This window comes from Falco punctatus (assembly GCF_963210335.1).
Source record: "Falco punctatus genome assembly, chromosome: 5".
NCBI classification, from domain to species: domain Eukaryota; kingdom Metazoa; phylum Chordata; class Aves; order Falconiformes; family Falconidae; genus Falco; species Falco punctatus.
This window is the reverse complement of record NC_137584.1, coordinates 22747464-22762337: the sequence shown is the minus strand read 5'-3', so window position 1 is coordinate 22762337 and position 14874 is coordinate 22747464. Positions and strand designations below refer to the sequence as shown.

Sequence of the window (14874 nt, the reverse complement as noted above, 5' to 3'; positions counted from 1 at the left end):
TTATCAAGAAAGAGTACAGGTGCTCACATCTGAGCTTTGATGGATCTGTGTACTTACTATATGTTCCCTTGACTTTGGGCTATATTTATAGCCTAAACTACTTGACAGTGTTCTTTTTAAAGATATTTTTGTCAAAAGCATTCTGTATGGTATGCTCAAATATGTACCTATTATGCACTGAACATGTAGACTGTATTATTTATTTTACAGATGCAAAAGCTTATGAGAGCTGCTAGAGAAGGTACCAAAGACGGACTCGAAAAGACAAAAGCAGCTGTGAAAAAGGGTCGTTCTTTCATTAGAACAAAATCTTTTATTTCTCAAGGTATGTGCCAATTCTACTGTGTGTATTACTCTGTCTCATTGTTTCTGAGACAGGAAGTGAATGGACTAGCAGGTTTTTGTACTGGGAGCTGAGTACTGAATGCATTAAATCAGCTTTATATCTATAAAGTATGATATACTACTCAGTTCAGATGACAGTATGGTCGATGGATCTTGAGTAGTTTTAGGTTTGGGGGAAGAACCTGAGTGACTTGAGAAGCCTGAGGACCACAGAGGAAGGTCCACTTAACAACAACAAATCCCACCAAACAGTGTCATAGATCCTATCTAGTATTTGCTATATGGAAGTATGGAAATTATTTTAAGTCACTAGGTCTGTCCAGTTCCCTCCATTGAGTAACTCCTGCATGTCAGGAAAGTCTGCTGTTATGACATGGTTCTCAGTGGAGTGAAAGTTGACTATTCAAAAAATTTGTGGTGGCCAAGGGATAACAAACGCTTTCTGTACTTCAGAGTGGAAGTAGGGGAAGAAACTTCTGCTTTATTACACTTTGTGGATTTTTGTTGAAAGCTGAGATTGAATTGGGAAAAAAAAGTGGTGTAAAATCAAAAACCTAAAAGTATTAGTGTTCTTTCTTTAGTTAAGAACACATGCCAACCCTGTGTCATGAGCCTCACCAGCAGCAGTCCACAGTTAATTTTTGCAAGAGGCAGGGAGCAGTAACTGAATACAAACTCATTTCTTCTTCAGGATAAGTCTGAAAGATAGTATGTCTGTCTGTCTGCTCAAGTTTCTGCCCTACTAGTTGAATGGTTTTAACATCAGAGCTTATAAAACTGCAGTTTTAGGAAGCTAAAACCACAAGAATGGAGTGAGACATTTTTAGTGAGTGAGCTAACATAAAGCTGCATCCTATCTCTAATGTCCAGGACACATCCTACATCCCTGTCATGGCCTCCAGCTGCTTCTGAATTTACCTAATAAATACCTAAGAAAATAGAAAGCTACTTGCACAGTGTTGCAGTGAACCTGGCATTCCTCCTTCCATTTCTAGAGGTTAGGTAGGAGACACAGCATATCTGTGGACAGTTTAATCCTTTAGCTGCTTACCAAATCAGCAGGGAGCTAGTGACAAATTTGTCGAATAAAGTAATTAATTCTTCCCAGCCAACAGATCTGCTTCTTTTACTTCCCTTTTTCTTCTAAGACACAGTTTCTCACACTGTTCTTTATCTCTCCTTTGCTCACGTCTCCGTGTTTGGCCGGCTGCATACTGCCACCTATCACTACACTTTGGTGGTGCTTTTTGCAGAAAATTGGTGCCTAGGGAGCAATGCAGAATCCCATACTCTCATTTGTGATGAAAGTCAACATTTCGGTACATTTCACAACTTACTTAGTTCGCTTATGGAAGAGTATATGGATTTTTTTCAGGCTGGATCGTATTATGGGTATGTTTAATTTCTTCCCAAAGGTCATTTATTTTGAAACTGCTGGCCCTGGAGCTGCAGTGTTTTAACCCTAGTTGTCATGTCCGGCACTCTGGGCAGCCCTGTTCTCCTGGCTGCAAAGAGGCATTAGAGATCAAGCACGAGATGCATAAGTTATCTCCTGCTGTGTGGATTTGGGGATTTTGAGGTATGTTTGAGAGATGTTCTGTATTGGAGCGCCTATTGGTGGTGGTATGTGTGATTTCACAGGTGATAACAGAAGTGCTGGGAAATTTCTTTTGTTTGGTAAGTGAAAATAAGACTGCTGTGTAATTGCTGTGCTTGGATGATAGGATCTTTGTGGGTTTTTTGTTTTTTTTTTCTCTTTCTTTCAAGCTACATGTTGTAAAAGTTGACATTTTGGTTATTCAATTATTTGTAGATCATAGATCATCATGTCTGGAAGAGGAGGAGCTAAATTTATTTATTGATGTGGACTGTATGCACACAGAAGCAATTATGACTCCTATGCCTGAAGGATTATCACAGCAGCAGGTAGTAGGCTTTTGGAAATATGGTCTTGTGCCTCTTTTTCCTCCCTTTCTGCTCTACATCAATGGCTTGCAGGTGCCTTGCTTTTCAAACATATTGGTGGTTAACATAAATTAAGTGGACATCGAATTCAGAACTGAATAAGTAGTTTTTTGAAAATTGATATATGCATATAGTTGCATCAGTCCCGATTTCAGCCAGAGATGCCAAAGGCTGGTTTGCATTATAATATTACCTTTAAAATTATATTGTTTCACTACCTGAATACTTACACTAAATGTGATTGTTCTGAGTGAAAAGAAGAGTTTAAGCATTTTTAGTGAGTCAGAAGACATTGCTCCAGGTGCTCCAGGATTTCTATTTTAAATGTAGAGAATATCCTGTATGCTGTCTGAATCTTAAGGTCTCTCCTGATTAAAAAAACCCCAAACAACAAACACAACCAAAAAGCCAACAAAACCCCAACTTGTCCCCAATAAAGTCAAGTCTATAGAAGAGTATATTTTGCTGTTCTGCACCTCAAACTCTGTAGTCACTGTGGAAACCATGTCAAAAATCACTGAAATCATAATAAGTTAGAAATTTTGGCTGAAAATAAATCCTGTGAAATCATGTTGCTGTATTGTTATGACAAGTAGTAACCATATAAGAATTTTTAGCTTCTTACTGTGTCAAGTCATGAGCTGGACAATACCTTCAGAAAATGAACAAAAAAAACCCCAAAACAAAGGGGAGTTGAGGAGAGTGGATTAAGTGTTTTGGTTTGCTTGGTGAGGTTTATTTTTCTGATGTGTTTAGCACAGGGAAGTGCTAATCTTGTAACAATGCAACTACCAAACCATGTTATGTTACTGTAAGATCTTATGATAATGTAAGATCTCAGCATCAGTCTGTGTTTTCTTTCTTTCCAAATAGGAGTTTGAGAGTTTCACTGGGTTTTTTTGGGCAGCAAAAGGAAGGCTGTGAAAACATACGGGTCTGCTGCTTGATGGGGCAGGGACCTAGTGACAAAGGGCACTGAAAAGACTGAGGTATTCAGTGCCACCTTTGCTTCAGCTTTTACTGGTGAGGTTTGTCCTCAGGCCTCTGAAGCCCCTGAGCCTAGAGGCAGGTCCTGCTGGAGTGAAGCATTACCTAACAGTTAAGGGGTACTGAGGCCAGTTGGACATATAGGTATCCCTGGGACCAGATGGGGTGGATTTAAGGGTGCTGAGTGTAAGGCCTTTTTGTGTTGTTAAAGATCACAGTGATCAGAAGACTGGAAAAAAGTATATGTCATACTGTCACCCGCAAGAAGGAGGATCCAGGCTGGCCTCATCTTGGTCCCTGCAAAGGTGATGGAGCAAATGCTCCTGGGAGCTATTTCTGGGTTTAGGACTGGAGTGTGATTGGCAACAGTCAGCAATAGATTGACTGGTGTCCTTTTGTGCCTGACCAGCTTGAGTCCCTTTGAGACGACTGGTTTGTGGACAGAGGAGAACTGAGGATGTCATTTACCATTACTTTAGCCAGGCTTTCAGCAGCCTCCCAAAGTACCCTTGTAGCCATATAGGTGAGATATAATTTGTATGGGTGGACTAGAAGTGGGTAGAAAACAGGCGAGGCCACCGTGCTCAGAAGGTGGTAGTCCATGGTGCAAAGTCCAGCAGGTGGCTCACGTTAGTGGCTTCCCTCAGGAGAGGATACAAGGCCCATGGTGTTTAATGCCTTTACTAACAATCTGGATACCAGCTGTGATACCAAATTGGAGGGGTGCAGCAGGCCACGTGTGGGAGGACGGGGCTGCTTGGTCAGCGTGGCTTTGGTGGGGTGAGGTTGACGGAAAATCTTGAATATCTCAACCGAGGCCAACACGAGTCCTGGCTCTGGGATGGAGTAACCCTGTGCCACGGCACAGACTGGGGGCCAGCAGCCTGCACAGCAGCCTTGGGCATCCCAGCTGGCGGGGTGAGGGCCAAGAAGGCCCTTGGAAGCCGGGCTGCTGTACCATCAAGCTGACTTCATGACTGTGCTTGTTTTAGACAGCAGGTGGCACGGTAGCTTGTGTTTAAAAGCTGGTGCCTGGTAAACGCGATGTCCCGGGTTGGGTCTCAGTCAGGATAGCTTTTGCTTCTGAATTCTTAACGAGATCGTTGTACGCTGCTGTTACTAGCGAAAACCAATATGAATGTAAGACTTGCACGAGAGCCTCTTGTAAGTTGTGCGTATCTATTGTAATAACCTGTAGGCACTATTAAGTATATATTTGTGTATTCTAGAGCCTGAACAAAACATTTTCTACAGACATTTATTCTTTTCAGAAGAGTGAACTGTGACTAAAAGTAGAGTTAATGTCCTTTACATCAGAGCAGCTGATATATTGTACCAAATAAGACACTGCTAAATCCACTCTAAACACAAATTAGACACAACTAATTCTACCATGTATATCCTTAAGCAAGGCCTCAGATAATTTTGAAGTCTTCCTTTGAAATTCCAGTACTTGAAAGAAAATCCTCAGATAACCTGCACCTAATTTAATAATGCAAAATACAAGTGTGGAGAGTTAAAGACAGCCGTGGCAGAGGAGGCAGGAGGCTCTAGGGATCAGGAGCAGAGAGAAGCAAGTCTGAAAAGTGAGTTTCATGGTCATTTAGAATAGCTTAAAATAGCAAAAGAAGCAGTTTTGCCTTCCCAAGTAGCTGTGGCAAGTGATTTGATCCTGCCCTTATGCTATCATCTCCCTCACAGTCACACTTTTGAAAGCCCTGGGATAAGATGGATTAGGAAATGGATTTGGATGAAAACAAATCCTTAAAACCAGCAAAACATCTAATCAGTAACAGTAAGAAGTTCAAATCTTAAACCAGACATATTCCTCAGTCCTTTCTCTCATGTCACCTACACATGCACACAAAGTACATTTCAGCTGAATTACAGAAGCAAGAGGTGGAGAAGGAGGTGTGATAAATAACCTGAAGTTCGTAAACATGAAAATACGGTAGCATTTCCTGAAGCTCTTACAACTCTCTCAATAGGTCTAAATATAGATGAGGTGGGGTTTTCACTTAGGCATGGTAAGGCTCAAAAAAGAATGTTGACTTAGTTAGGTACTTTCTTAGTGGTACAGTTTATGGCCTTACCCTAAAAAGGCAATTAAAGTTTTCTTGTTTGTCCTTCAGGTTGCTCTGAATAAATTTATAAAATATATTAAAATATAGAAAATGAATCTTGAAAGCTGATTTTGAAAACTGGTTACCTGATTTGTTGCAGTAATTCACCAAACTAGCCAACATCTTTTTATACCTATTATTATTCATATTAATGCCTAAATATATACATCTAAAATGAAAAGGTTAGTTTCAAAAGTAAAGCTTGGAAATGCAAGTCAGCAGTGATTATTGTTACAGCTACAATAACTGTTGTGATCTTTAAAACATGAAAAGTAATAGTAAATTACTTTTGAAAAGGTATGGTATTATTTTATTGCAGTTCCAACATTGAAATTGCTTTGTGTTTCTTGTGTTTTATTAACATGAGAATTTTATTATCAGCATTCCCAGCTATGATGAACGTGTTAACCTGATTAGAGCTTTAGACAAAACTTTGTTTCTTCAACAGGTTGTGAGAAGGTATATTTTGGGCTCTGTAGTTGACAGTGAGAAGAATTATGTGGATGCTCTCAAAAGAATCCTGGAGGTACCCTAATATCTTTTGTATTTTGTTATTTTGAAATTTGAAAAATAATCAAATTTTTAAAGAATCTGTAGTATGACTGACATAGATTTTGCTACAGAAGCTACATTTCTGCTTCATGTCAAATGTTTAGAGATTTTGTGTGTATATATTGTTACATACATTGTTCTTTTTCTGTTTGTAGAAGATGCTTTTTTGTTTGTTTGTTTAAATCTATTTATGCTTTTTTTTTTTCCCCCACAGCAATATGAGAAGCCCTTTTCAGATATGGAGCCAAAATTACTGAGCGAAAGAAAACTTAAAATGGTCTTTTATCGTATTAAGGAAATTCTTCAGTGCCATTCAATGTTTCAGATTGCGCTGGCGAGCCGTGTATCTGAGTGGGACTCTGTTGAAATGATTGGTGATGTCTTTGTTGCTTCAGTAAGCAAATGCATCTAAACAGATAATCTGTTTCCATTTTAGGCTTGTTATTCCATCTCCATATCTTTCTGTCTAACTTGGCCGCTTTATTCCCATATTCTCCAATGCCCGTGGCAACTGTCAGAGTGCATATGTACCATCTTGGTAAGGAAACTGACACCAACACATCTTTGGACTGGTTGGCAGATATGAAAGGATTGTGGGCAAAATTTTCAGGCTTTGATCAAGTTTTCAGACATCTAAATAAACAGTTCCTTTTTCTGAGAAGATAGAAATTCACAAACCCACCAAAATTAAGGAGAGACTGAGGCTCAGTGTCTCTCAAAAGGCAGGTAGTCGTTATGTCTGCTGGGAGTAGAAGAAAACACAGTAGGTGATGTCCTGAATTCCTGGGTTTTAACTGAGCCTAGTGCACAGGCAAAGAGTATTTGTAAAACACTATACCACCCTTAGTGGAATTCACCCAGCAAAGGACTGAACTAGCCACTGCTTTAAATTGGAGAAAACAAGAAGTGACCTTGGTTGATAGAAAGGCATAGTTCCCACCACAAATGTGTGGATGGAAAAGGCTGCCTACCCGCTGGTTTTAGTGCTTTTTTCTGTTGCCACCCAGCTGCTAGAAATTACCACCTTTTCAGGCCTGCTGTAAGAGCGCTGGGACCTGTGTCTCTGAGTACTTTGACCCCATTTCAGTCAAAATGGAACGGTTACTAAAGATTTGCTGTTTAAAGCAAACCTGTCTTGTTTTGATTGAAGTTAGTTATGTAGTGTTAATGAGACCAGCTCTGCAGAAGAGAGGGATAAAATTACTAAGAGGGCAACTATCTTACCCTTCACATAGCTGTTTGCAGACCACACAATCTGTGTTCTTGGTAAACCCCTACCAGCTGAAGATGGGGCATGAATGCCCTTGGACTTTGCTGGTTCACCAAATCTGGAAGATAGGCAGCAATGAGGTGAAAGAAGGTTCTAGTGAGGTGGGTGTCAGCCTCTTTTCCAAAGTAACAAGCAATAGGATGAAAGAAATGGCCTCAAGTTGTACCAGGGGAGGTTTAGATTTGATATTTGGGAATAATTTTTTCACTTAAAAGGGGGCCAAGCATTGGAACAGGCTGCACAGGGAAGCGGTGGAGTCACCATCCTGGAAGTATTTAAAAAAAATATAGATGTGGCACTTAGGGACATGGTTTAGTGGTGGGCTTGATGGTGTTGGGTTAATAGCTGGACTCTGTGATCTTAAAGATCTGTTCCAGCCTAAATGATTCTATGATCCTATGGTGAGGGGATCCCAGTACCTGCTTTGAATCTCAGTGGATGCCCTTTGATTGCCCATAGTTGTCAGGGCTTTACCCTAGTGTTGTGGGCAAGATAAATCTATTTCTCTAAATTTACATTTTGTAATTCACAGCCGTTACATCTTTAGGTTTCCAACCTGTCTTTTACAGAAAGATTATTTTGGACATCACCAGTATTTCTGTAGATTCAGCACTAGGCCAAGCCAAAGCCCTTGGCTCCGAGCAAGGAGAGTCCTCCAGAGTCAGAGGTCTAGATAGTTATGCTTTCAGATATCTTTTCTATTTATAGTTAAGGTTTACCCTTTCATCTTTACAGTTTTCTAAATCGATGGTATTGGATGCGTACAGCGAATATGTAAACAACTTCAGTACAGCAGTAGGGATTCTCAAGAAAACATGTGCCACCAAACCTGCCTTTTTAGACTTCTTAAAGGTGAGTTTGTTCAATCCTCGAACAGCTGGGCATATGACATAAATAAGTTAGTATAAATTGTAAGTTAGGAGCAAATTTGACTGCTGTATATTGTGTGACTTTTTATGGACTTTGGTTTTACGTTTTATGGGTTTGGCACAAAAAATCCCCAGCGAATTCATCTTCCACTACTCTATTTTCAAAATAGTAACACAATGTTAGATCTAGGATTTATTTTGAAGTACAGAGTAGTTTTGTTGCTGTTCAGATCAGATTATTGGTGTTTGCATGACTGTACCTGGCAAAACATTGAGATTCTTTCATATCAGATGAGCTTCAAATAATCATTCACCATGTGAGGCTTTGTCTTATTTGGGATTTATTTTACTTTTGACTTCTTTATTGTGCAAAGTAGTATAACTAGACTTCCATTCCACAACAATTTCCTAGTGTTTTGAAAATCGTGTTTCTAATTTGGGGTTGAAATTGAAAATTTTTGTGCAGAATGCATAATACCCTGATGAATATGATGCTTCTGATGATGTGCATGGAGAGCTTGGTACATGCAGTAGAAGTGCTGTGAATCCCTAGGGAATGATACCTCACAGAGGGTACACAAAATTCGTTGCAATGCTTTTCAGCAGTCTGTGACACTGCTGAAGAGCCTGGAAGCTCTACTTGTCCCATTTCCCAAGAGTCCTGGATCGAGTTGTGCCTCTCGGAGCTGTCGCCCTGTCAGTCCTGTTGCAATGGTCCACCAGACACTGAAATTGGATGCCCTAGGGAAACTGAACAGTGAGGCTCTTAGGTTGCCTAGAGGGGGTTGGGGGGGGGGGGGGGGGGCGTGATTTGTAATTTGCCTTTAGCTCTTAACATTAACTACCAATTTTTTGGAGTGTGGCCAGCACTGCACAGGATTATATTCTGGAAGCTTTAGGCACCGTGAAGATCAGACTCTAGTGAGTCTACTTCATACCACGGAAACATTCCATACCAGTGGAAACATCCATACCTCTCACATTGTTAAAACCTTGTTGTTCCAACAGAGGTGTAATGTACAGCTCTCATCACTGTTGGTCGGTGCTGGCACTGGTGATGCTCAGAGCTGCGGACTCACAGCCGAACTCTGAAAACTGAAGACATTTCTGTACTTTCCTTTTTTTTGTTTGCCCACCAGCAATGAAGACTGAATCTTTACTACTGCTGTTTGGGCATAAAAAGTTAGTGGAGATAAATAATGAAACAAATTGTTATGAAGCTGATAGTTGTAGCAGTAAATATCAACTTAAGCACAACACCAGTTTAGTATTGTTTGGGTTTGCTTTGGTTTTAGTATTGAGTATTTCCTTTACTCTCCTTATTTTGGGGCAGCTGTGAATCTGGCCACACTATTTCCAAATGTTGAAATGTCTTATACAAACAGGGCTTTTCTGCACATGCAAGTGATATTTGACTGGTTTTATCTGCCAGTCCTGATAATCAAAACAACAGATTCGTATGCTTTTCTTTCCAAACATAAAGCAATGTTCTTTTCCTTAGTTTCTTTTAAAAAAATATCTTTTTGTTTGCATAGCACTAAGATTATGATGTTTTCCTTAAATTTCCCCTTAAAAACACATAGCTAGTTAGAGATTTATAGTCTCTTAGCCCCAAGAAACAGAGCAGTAATAGTAAATTACAGAATGTAAATCAACATATCACTTAAATTTTTCAAATTTAAGACCTTGAACAAGCACATTCCCTTTTTTGTGCTTGAAGTTAAGCAGACTTTTCAGTGCACTGCTTATGTAAAAAGAATGAATGTGCCATATCGATATACATAGAGGTGCTCCCTTGCTAGTGAGGCTTTATCCCAGCTGTGTTTGTTTAAGGAAGATTCAGTTCAGTGACATGCCATCATTGTAAAAGTGATTTTATTTAAAGATTTAATATTTTTAAGTGGAATCTTCATAGTAAATAGAATTTTTAAAGTGCCACTACTACAATTAATGTAAATCCTGTAGAAGAATTTTTAAGGAATGTTTTCTCTTTCATTCTGTTAACTGATGGAAATACACACACAGTACTAAACAGCGTGGCTTTCTTGCTTTGTAGCAATGCCAAGAGTCAAGCCCCGATCGAATTACACTGTATGGTTTAATGATGAAACCTATCCAGCGCTTTCCACAGTTCATTCTACTATTGCAGGTAAATAACGTTTACCAAAGGGATGCTTTTGGTGTATTCTTATGTGATTTGCTTGTGGGATCGCATGGTAGCTGTCTTCTGCCGGAGGAGTGTGCTGCAGTGGAAGTGGCTATTGGATCATGGGGAAATAAGAAGCAAAAATGTCATTGCATCATAATGTGCTGATCTTGTATTCTGATTGCGGGGCAGGCAGTAAATACACTACAGGAAAAAATGAACTAGATTTACTCTAGATTACTTGCTAGTTTAGATTTTGCTTGTAAGTAAAGCTGTAGTTCAAAAGAGCTACTTGTTCATACAGTTTGTTAGCTAACAGCACTTCAAAACACCACTAGGAACTTTGTGGCATTACTTTCCATTTAAGAAAAATACAAGAGGATGTAGTTCATGCTTTGGATAGTTCAGAATACATGTGGGATGTAGAAAAAAAGCGTGCTCCCTCCCTGACTACTTGGCTCACAGGGCCTGCTGCAGTGTGGTGCAGCTTCCTTCTGACCTGCAGCATCTTGTTTTCCTTCCCATGGAAACAGGAGACTTGGCAGGGAGTCCTCGGGTCTCATCTCAACAGGCATTTGAGCTGCAGGAAGAGCACAGTTCCCCAGTGTAGACCTGCTCCAGACCAACTTACGCTGTTTGTAACTCCTTCCAGACTATAGCAGGCCTGTCCCAGTAAGCGCTGTGAGTTGGCTGTGTGTCAGGTGCCACAGGGAAGGACAGGCTTTGGGCTGTGCGTCTGGGAATTACTGTGAGAGAAGGAGCAGAGATAGTTGGGGGGGGAGCATGTGGGTAGGAAGCTGTGGCGAAAGTTTTTGATGTAGCAGAAGATACAGCGTTTATTGCAGCAAGAAGCCATAGTGACTAATTTTTAAGTGCTGTGGAAAAGGAGAAAAAAATATAATTCAAGTTGTTCCTACTGTATTGCCTACAAAAGGGAAAGACTTTGAGAAGCTGTTGTGACCCATGAAGTAAGCAATGTCTCCTACTTCAGGGTGAGCGCACTATCAGTTTTTTAGTGAGGAATAATAATGGTGATAAAGATAATACAATATTATTACAACAGTAAAAATCAGAAAAGTTTAATTTCAGATCATTGTTTATGGACACCTATGTATTCTACTGTAACGTTTTTCACATTGTGGTTAATATTAATAAATTAAACATTTATTTTCAAGTTCCTTCTCTGTACTTTAATCCTGTAAATAAGCTGTATGTGACCTCATTCAGTATCTTTTTTTAAGAACTATTAAGATATTCAGGAAAGTAAGCAATGTGCTGTCTGAGTATTCCTTAGGTGTTCATTGGTCTTATTCTTGAGTAGTACTTGGGTAAAGAATGTAATAATAACTTTACATCCTGTAATCTTTTGAACTTGACTTTGAAATGAAATCTAATGTTTGTTTTGCTTTATCATTTCCCCTCAGGATATGTTGAAGAACACCAATAAAGGACATCCTGACAGACTACCTCTACAGATGGCTCTTACAGAACTTGAAACGCTGGCAGAGAAGTTAAATGAAAGGAAAAGGGATGCAGATCAGCGCTGTGAAATAAAACAAATAGCAAAAGCAATGAATGAACGTTACCTGAACAAGGTTAGAAAAGTAGGAATGTATGATGGAAGAGTTAGTTTTTGGGCCTTGAGAAATCTCTAAAATGGACACCAAAGAGAAACCTATGTTTTTTTCTGTGCAGGTCAGCAGCATGGGGTCAATTTAGTGGTAGGTGTGAGATGTGACCTACTTCCAGGACTGAACAAGCTCTTTGGTTAAACCACTGTGTGCTGGATCAGGCAACATGTAGCAGTATTGGTGTTCTCTGGCAGTGTAGGAAATAATGCTGTGTAGTAAACTCTTGTGTATGTTTTCTGCATGGGAAAATTAAACTTTTAATTTATCCTAGAACTGAGTAATTACCTTCATCCTTATATTGCAGTGCTTCCAACTATGGAGCATTTCAAGATGTGCTATTCAATGTGTCCAACATCTTCCTTGTTTTAAGGAACATCCCAGTATATTTTATTTGTGCGTATGCATCCCAGTATATTTCATTTGGATCATACAATAGAAATGTCTTTAAAGAACTGTAGAAGATGTTCAGTAGGAAGGAAGGAACAATCTTCATTTGAGTTTGTTAGTCGCTGCCTGTACTGTGGATATATGGATGCTTGTCTTGCATCATAAAACGGTTCCTCCTTTCCCATGAGATAAGGCATAAATGCTTCAGTTCTTGCTTTCGTGAAGTTACAGATGATTATACTCTGGACTCATTCTGGGATGGAGTGATGGGGACATGCTGAAGGTGCAGGGAATGGTGGGTTTTGTGATGCATAAAAGCATAGTAGTCAAACAGAACACACTGTTTTATGCTATTTATCAGAAATAGGATACTGAATTTATTGTTATACTGCAACAACATTTCCATTCTAAGTGCATTAGAAGATGGATTCAGATATTTTACTTTTCTAGTTCTCATAATCCTACTTCTTGAAGCAGCTACTAATCATCTACAAATAATTGAAGGAGTTCAAGACACAGAATGTGTTTTTTAAGAGGTGGTCCAGGTTTCCTCTTGTCAGTCCATATAAACTGTGAAATCTTGTATGTTATGCACTGAGAGGATGAATTGATGTATGTGTGGATAGTCATTCCAAATCACATAGGGCCCTGTGTGCCTTGTGGGTTAATATTTGCATATACAGTTTTGGAACAATGCCAGGCAGGGTGAAGGAGGTGGGTGGATAGGAAATGAGTAAGTTATGGACCATTTTGTTCTCTTGGTTGCTATGAAGGTGTGCTTGACCTGTGAAGGATTGGTTCATGCTTGCACGCGGTGCTGATCCTCAACCCTTGAAGGCAAACGGCAGGAGCAATTTACGTGCCATGCATCTCTTGCACTTACCGTCTTTTCCACAGCCTGTGGCAACCTGCCAGCTGCACTCCTTAGCTAGCTCTGTGAGCCCAGGTGGACAGAGCAGGCACAAGCACCCTTCCTCCTCCCTCTGTGACAGCTGGAAACAGGTGTAGCACTTAAATGGGCTGTGAAAGAAAGGATGAAGGAAGGGGGAAACACAGAAATTGTGGAAGCTATCTTTTTTTTTTTCCACTAGGGGACCTTTATCAGTGTGGAAGATTCCCAGACCAATTACATTCCATATGAAGACCAAAAACCCCTGCAGGCTGTGTTGGTGGCAGCAGAAATTAGTTTCTCTATGTGAAAAGCAAATTAGTAAAGAGGCTTAATTCACTTGGGAGATCCACCTGCTAACACTTGTACTAGGATGGCAAGTGATAACCTGTTCTATTTTCTTCTGTTTTTTTGCACTGGATGTTAGATGTGCCATGTATAATATACAGTGCTTTGTTGTTCTTAAATCCAGCTGCTCAGCAGCGGTAACAGGTACCTCATACGGACTGATGATATGGTTGAGACAGTTTACAATGACAAAGGAGAAATTATCAAAACCAAAGAACGACGACTTTTCATGTTAAATGATGTGCTGATGTGTGCAACAGTAAATATTCGGTAAGAATTCATTCATATTTTTAAAATAACCATTCAAGCTTCAGCTGGAAGAAATGATACTTTCTGAAATATTTTTTTAATTCTTTTTACTATGGCTAATGATTTCTAAGATAGTCATAATAAATGGATAGCTAGCTTTGTTACAGTCCTCTGTATTGCCTGCTGATGTTTGGAAGTTCTAGAGTAAGCACGTAAGTAAATTTTATCAGTTGGAGTTTACAGATAGAAATTATCTGTAGTGTCTAGTTATTGCTGTATGTTAGCATTTAGCAGAGCACAGGTATGCCAAGGTAGGATTTTTTTTCTCCTTTTCCTTAAATTCATACTGTTACACACATACAAATATGTAAATTGACACCATTTGCAAATTAAAAAAAAACAAAACAAAACACAAAGCTAATACATGTAACCAGAACAAACCTGGAAGTCACTAACAAATTTCCAGCTGGGGAAAGGTTTTTATCTCTGAGACCAAATGTTGAAGGATTAAAGCTGAGGTGCTTTGAAGAAGACATCTTTTCATAGTGCTTTCTGTAAATTATGGCTGTAATTATTACTGTTACTATATCTCTGTGTATGCCAAAGTTACACCCACATTCAAATGTTGCTTGTATCATAAATTGTTTTATGTGATGGCACATTCTGACAAAGAAAACATGGAACACTAAAATCTTCCAAGAACATCTTTTCTTAAGCATAATATGAGTTGATATCTCAGTTTATTACTGAAGTACGAATGCGGTACGTATTTTTGTAATAATATGAATGCTTGGTCTCATGCTAGTGAGTGAGAAGTGCCATGTAATAACTGCACTTCAGAAAATGAACAAGCTTATGTCAACTGTCCTGTTACTCTTTTCCTTTACAAATTCTTCAGTTCCTTAGTAACACCTGGATATTTTCTTATGGTTGTTTGCAAGAAAATTACTTTTAACCATTCATGTTTTATCTTCTTCCATACCATCATCTTGGATTTTCTGTATTTGTCCTTGAAGTGGCAATGTGCAGTCCATGTTCATTTTCCATGTGAAAAATTCATGATATGCCAAGTCTCTGGGTTCCTTATTAAGTCAACAGCTCCTGTTATCACAG

At 39.3% G+C, this 14874-nt stretch overlaps 1 protein-coding gene across 4 annotated transcripts in view; it reads left to right on the top strand.

Moving 5' to 3' along the window:
* ARHGEF10 (Rho guanine nucleotide exchange factor 10) overlaps positions 1-14874 on the top strand; it is a 118523-nt gene that overhangs the window by 41975 nt on the left and 61674 nt on the right. For all 4 annotated transcript variants that reach the window (XM_080387731.1, XM_080387729.1, XM_080387730.1 and 1 more), the window contains 8 exons: positions 211-325; positions 2159-2271; positions 5869-5946; positions 6187-6366; positions 7978-8094; positions 10168-10260; positions 11682-11852; positions 13637-13782. In XM_080387731.1, the coding sequence (XP_080243857.1) occupies positions 211-325; positions 2159-2271; positions 5869-5946; positions 6187-6366; positions 7978-8094; positions 10168-10260; positions 11682-11852; positions 13637-13782 (1013 nt within the window). The remainder of the gene's footprint in view (positions 1-210; positions 326-2158; positions 2272-5868; positions 5947-6186; positions 6367-7977; positions 8095-10167; positions 10261-11681; positions 11853-13636; positions 13783-14874) is intronic.